At 39.7% G+C, this 6,292-nt stretch overlaps 2 protein-coding genes across 3 annotated transcripts in view; one reads left to right on the forward strand and one right to left on the reverse strand.

Moving 5' to 3' along the window:
• BMPR1A (bone morphogenetic protein receptor type 1A) overlaps positions 1-1,830 on the forward strand; it is a 142,436-nt gene extending 140,606 nt beyond the window's left edge. Inside the window, exon 13 of the transcript XR_002094822.1 lies at positions 1,818-1,830. The gene's annotated coding sequence lies outside the window, so the exon portion shown is untranslated. The remainder of the gene's footprint in view (positions 1-1,817) is intronic.
• MMRN2 (multimerin 2) overlaps positions 1-6,292 on the reverse strand; it is a 75,719-nt gene that overhangs the window by 7,433 nt on the left and 61,994 nt on the right. For both annotated transcript variants that reach the window (XM_019502246.1, XM_019502247.1), the window contains 3 exons: positions 5,976-6,047; positions 4,811-4,981; positions 1,116-3,029 (listed from right to left, as the gene is read on the reverse strand). In XM_019502246.1, the coding sequence (XP_019357791.1) occupies positions 1,116-3,029; positions 4,811-4,981; positions 5,976-6,047 (2,157 nt within the window). The remainder of the gene's footprint in view (positions 1-1,115; positions 3,030-4,810; positions 4,982-5,975; positions 6,048-6,292) is intronic.

Here is a 6,292-nt window from a genome sequence, read left to right on the forward strand (position 1 = left end):
CCCAAAGCACCTCAGAGTGCTTCTCCCCTGACTCCTTACTCTGTCTGAGACAGAGCAGCTAGGCAGAGCATCAACATAAGGTATAACAGCCTAATTATGTTGCCCAGGATTCAATCCTGAGTACATTTCTTCCACTGTACTCTCAGCTAATAGGGGAGGCAGATACCAAGCCTGGAGGCCTAGCACTTTCAACCAGGCTTGGAGAAAACCATTAATATGCCAACACCAGAAACTGTTAAAAAAAAAAAAAAAAAAAGAGTTGAAATCAACAGTAATCAACAACCCCATGACCAGTTACCTGAATAGATGATGCTTTATCAAAACTGAGTTCCCCAGTGCTGTAACTCCACTGACTTCATAGTTATGCCACTATACAGTCTAAGGCAGTGATTCTCAATCAGGGTGCCATAGCACCTTGGAGTGGCCTGTGATCCTTTTGGGGGTGCTGCAGAGTACCATGCAATGTTAGTGCTGTTAGGTATGCAAACATGATTCATGAGATAACTCCAAAGGGTGTGTCCTGACAAGCACACACATAGGGGTGCACATTTCCCATGGGACAAATAGCAGTGGCACATATTTGTCCAACCTGTTTCTGGCAGTGCACGCTGCTGCCATGTGCACTACACCACTTTTTTTAGTGGTCTTTTTTTCTGACACCAAGATATCCTGGTGTCAGAAAACCCTGCTGCACTGCAAATTAGCAATGCGACACATGGGTGCATGTATACTGTATATAGTTTGCAGCACCTCGAATGGGTTTGAGGCACCACAAACCACACATGCACACTCATCAGGATGCACCCAGAGATTTCAAATAGGAATCCATAGTGTTAAAAGCATTCTGACCTCTTGTGATTATTCTGAGTTGCTTGCAAAAGGAGAAATGTTTTTATTATTTTTCTATAGTAAAAAAAAACAACAATGGAAAATAAGAGCTGACATTTTCTGAAGGGTGCCTTGAGTCTAAAAAGGTTGAGGACCACTGACCTAAAATCTAGTTCTGCATTAATAGTTCAGATTATAATATGTGCATCTTTCCATAGTATGTATGTATAAATACATAGCATGGATATGTTAGAACACAAGCTAACAGAGTGAGAGAAAAAGTTTACCTTTCCTTAAAAGTTCTGACTGTATTGTATTTCTTCCATTCCTCATGTGCATGTTTTCTCTGTGCTCAGTCTGCTGCCTGTCTTTCTTTCTTTGCTTATCTTGACCTTTCAACTGCCGCCTCATCTTTTTGTTCAGAAGTGACTGAATTGTTGTAATATCCAGACTTATGTTTGAGGCACCTAATTCTTCATTAGTTCCAAACAGTTTTTGAAAAATCTGTAGATGTTCCTCAAATCTCTGCTTGGAGGTTGCTAAGTCTGCTCTGAGCATCTCCATGGAAATATTAAGTGGTTCCACCAGACTTACCACCGTACAATTGCAGCAGTAATTCCTACCATCCATCCATGACTCATGCTTCTTGATCTCCCTGCTTAGGTGTTTGATATCATTTTTTAGATTCATGATATCATTATATGCTGGACTATCCAAAATGTCATCCTTGGCAGCCTCATAGTTGGGTTCCAAATGTTCTACATTGCCATGTTGGCTATCAACTTCCTCCAAAGTGTTCTTGATGTGCTTTCCATTGGTAGGATGCCTAGACGAGGAGTTCTGAGCATCATGGTTACTCTCATGATTCATCTCCAGGAAATGAAGCTTCTTTATAAGGAATTCTAAAGTCATATTTTGCTCTTTGAGCTTATCTGAGTTATGGCTGAGAGCTTCTTGCAGCTGAGCTACTGGTGATATTAGAGTTGTAGGGTCTTCTTCAGACAAGATGTCCATAATTTCCTCTCCCAACAAAGCTTCTAATGCAGTTTCATGCCTCATTGCATCTTCCAAAAGAGAGTTGAAAGAACTATTGAGATACTTGATGTGGCCATGAATTTTCTCATCTCTCTTACTTAAGGACTGGACTTGTGACTCGATCTGAACCATACTATCCATCAGTTGTCTGCTTTTTTCCTGCTGAAAATTAAGAGATTCATGGATAGATAGAAAAGCAGGGGAGAGCTCAATTTCACTTCTCAAGAGTTCCAAAAAATATGTCTGTAATTGCTTTGTGTCCATTAAGTCTAACTGAGTACCATTAAGGGGATAAGAGATGTTTTTTTGAACATCTTCCAGCCTGTCAATGTCAGAAGATATTTTCTGGCATTTACATTCTTTCATATACTTTAACAGATCCCAATAGCTTTCTTGAAGATTTGAGAGCGTGTAGTTGAGCTCCAGTATCTGCCTTTCTAGTGCTTCTTTGTTTTCTTTTATAATAAGTGATTTCTCCATTAAGGAAACTGTAACATCCTCTGCTGCATGTTTAATGTCATCTTTCAACTGATTAATCCATTTTTCTAAAACAGTAATATCCTCAAAGACCACATCTGAGTCCATGTAAAGTTCTTTGAGCTGCTTTGCATGCCCCATCAAGGTCTCATTTAGTTGCTTAATGGAGAGCTGTAGAGTGTCATCTTTAGGGCCATAGTATAAAGAAAGTTCTGTTAAGTTTCTATTCAAAGCCTCAGTATCTCCTTCCAGTTTTTCTTGCTCTTGTTTCAAGTCTGTCATGCTGTTATTCAAAGCTAGCAAATGGGACTGCTGTATCTTATGGTATCTCTTGAACTTCATGTCAGCATCTGCCTTGATCATGGTTAGATTGTAGTGAATGGCTGCCTGCTGCAGGTGTAGGTGATTGTCTATATCCCTTTTCAACTGTTCTACTTTCACAACGTTTTCTTGAACTTTTGATTCAAACTTAGTTCCCAGTTCCTGGAACTCTCTCTTGGGCACAGTACTTTCCTGGAATCTCTCTATGCTTTTTTTGTTAGCCTCCACACCCTGGGACAGGTTTCTCACCATGGTAGAAAGATTCAGTAAGCTTTTATTGAAACTTGACCACATGGGCGTAAAATGTTCCTTTAGAAAATTCTCCACATAAGGAAGCAGCATTTGCTGAAGAAGCCGTTCATGTACTTCTGTAACAAAACATTAAACTGTAAAAAGTAAAATGTTAGGAAAAAGATCCCTACCTAAAACTAAAATGGAATATATAAATAATGTATTTGGAAAGCATTTTAGCAGTCTGACCAGATACTATCAGGTCACTGACTAAACAATCTGCCACGCAAACCTCCATCTTATTTCCCAAAAGTTAAGCTTTCCTTTAAAGTAAGAATTAAGCTTCTAAACATTTTGACAGCAAAAACAATCTGATTTTAAATTGAACATCTCTGTAGGAATAGTCTTCCTGAGTCTTCAGACAGTTTGAAACAACATCTCTGAGAAGGATGAACTGGAAGAGTGATACCTTTGAAACCTAGGCCCCTGGTGGATGTTCAGATAATGGAGCAACTGACTATGCTGAATTTTGTGTCCCATCTCAAATGCTGTAGGATGAAGGATGTGCCAGCCTACATGCAGACTGCAGGACAGGGCCAACACATTTGCAGCCTGGGTTTGGAATCAGGTGCTACAATCATCTGATTTGTCAGGGTTGGGGATAGGCCAGCCTCCTGTCTGGGACAAATGCTACATATTTAAGGTGCCACACAAACTAGCCACAAAAATGTTCTACATTACATATAGAACTTCTTTGTGTTTGGTTTGCCATTTTATGGTGCCTTGAATTGGCTGAGCATGCGGTATTTTGCAATTTACTGTATGATTAAGAATTTAACTACATCATAAACATGACATCTGTCAAGGCCCATAAGGCCATCAATTTTATAGCCATTTTAGCAAAAGCCACCATCTAGTGAAAGATTATCTTGCAATTCTATAATGCTTTCGCCTCTGATATATACCACATAACTTTGTGTGCTGAACATAAAATTCTACAGAGCACTGAAATCAGAAAATTAGGGCCAGCATAAAATAAATGAAAAACTTTTTTTCCCCTGCAATTGTACCCTCAAGCATGTTGTGCTCTTCCACATGGGTTCTCCTAAATCAAAAGCAGCTTAACTGCATACATATGGTACTGTAGCCAGGCTAATTAGTCCTTCTGGAGCACCAGACAGATATGGCTATACTGCTTCCTTCTCAAAGCAACACAGCATGCAGGAAGGTGCCACATAGTGGAACAATAGGTTCACCATATGTATATACCAGATCTATAAGGTATCTGAAATTCTCACAATACTTAAAGGTAATCAACTCAGAGGTTGATCTATTTCATTGAGGAACCAAGGTTGAAGAACCCAGGGTTCGCTAGTTAGGAGGTCCAGTTCAGCAGTTATATGCATGCAACTGATTATAGGCTGATTTGAAGGGTGTGAATGGTTGTGTGATGTAACATTAATCAGCCTGGCATTCAGCATAGTGTAGTGTGTTCAAGAACCCCAAAAAAGGGAGAAAGGCAGAAGGTACAACGACAATCTCTCCCCCCCCTAAAAACTGCTAATAAGGTGAAAATAAGCAGGCAGCTTTACCTTATATTGTGTATTACAAATTGCTTTACCTGCCAAGCCCTTTGGCAGAATCTCATTAACTTGAACTTACTACAAGTGAGAAAATTCTGAATCAAACTGCCCTGCAGCTGACACCCATGACCCACCACACGCTCCCCTTATATGTCAGAGTAAAGAGTTTGTCTCAGTAACTTCCTAAGTAGGTGCACCCACATCCATGGCTAAATTGAACTCTGTCTAAGAACTGAACAGTTCTCAGAGAGTAGTGGGTTCAAGGTCATGTTTCCTTTCTGGGGGAGAGGGGGGATGAATCTACAACACTGGTACTCCAGGGGCAATCTTCTCACCTGTTTTATTCTGGTCTGCTTCCAATGCCATGGCAGTAATGTTGTTCTCAAATATCCTCTGCAAGTCCCCTAAGTTGCTGATTGTTTGATGAATATCATTCTGAAGGTCCTCCAGCATTGCTTCATGATTCTGATTTGTTTGCATGATTTCTTCTGACTCCACTGTCGACACTAATATCAGGATTAAGGAAAACATCATTGTCATGCAGTATTTAGTAAACTACAATATGGAAACAAATGTTCTACAAAACAGTGCAATGTCTGTAGCTTGTGAGTTACTCTGTGCAGTGAAAATTCTCTAATGTACGTATTTGCCTGGTAGACCACAGGTGCCAGGTACTAGGCTAAATGTTGATTTCCTTGCTCACTGATGAAAGATATTCTTCACAACTGAGCTATCCAGTGCCTCTATATTGAGCATTGACATATTAACAGAAGAGTTACAGCTTTTTGGTGACCTCAGAAGCTGATGAAAACCAATGTAGCGCCACTGGTTTCAATGTGGGTACTTTGGTGAAGGCTTTCCCTATGCCATAAATGTCTTTTGATGTTTTAGTGTTTTCAAGCTTCAGGGAAGTCTGGGGAAATCTGTCTTACATAAAATCATATCCCATTTATCTGCACCTTCATTCAAAAGTCTGAAAGCTGCATTCTGGAACAGGAATGGACTTACACAATATATACATACATGAAGTTAAAGAGCTATCAGGTACTCCATACACTGTATTCTAAAATCAGGCCATATGGTTAGTCACCTACCCATGATAGGTGGGCCAAGAAGTAGGTACCCAATTTTGAAAAATATGGCATCTTTTGGAAAGCCTGACAGGATTCTGAGTTAAACATACAAGCTCACAAACAATAACTCTCCCATGTTTAAGGTTTGGGAAACAGCTTATACAGATAAGTCTCTCTTCTCCCATTGTAATTTGTGGAGTTGTTACCCTGGTAGTGCCTATTAACAGAGGGCTATACACATGTAAACTTTCTTCTGTAAGAAGGAAAGGATTTCCCAAAGCAAACGGATTTACTAGATACAGATATTGTCCATAGCATATCATAGCATACAGCACCAGAAAAATCCTTCCCCTCGTATTTACATCTGAGTTTTTTGTGAAGTTAAAAGAGATAAAAATCAATCACGGAAGTAGATTAAGAAACATACTTTGAGTTGAGAATTCTTCATCTCTTTCCAGTCCTCCTGTCTGATTGGCTGGTACTGGAACAAAATTAGGATCTGCAATTGAAATGTGAGATATTGTACATTAATGGCAAGGCTCGCTTTCCAGTCTTTTCTGACTTAATTTGGACAAGTCAACTACCTTATGTAATGCCAAAGTGGCTTCTTCCCATTTTATATCTGGGGAAGTGTCAGTCCTCATTATACCGTCACAAGACAGTCAATTATGTATTTCAATTGTTCATGCATTGAGAAGCAAAACCTAGAGCTGTGGTTTTCAACTAGGGCTGTGCAGAGCAGGT

The sequence above is a fragment of the Gavialis gangeticus genome, unplaced genomic scaffold (assembly GCF_001723915.1).
Source record: "Gavialis gangeticus isolate Ggan-Ray unplaced genomic scaffold, GavGan_comp1, whole genome shotgun sequence".
NCBI classification, from domain to species: Eukaryota; Metazoa; Chordata; order Crocodylia; family Gavialidae; genus Gavialis; species Gavialis gangeticus.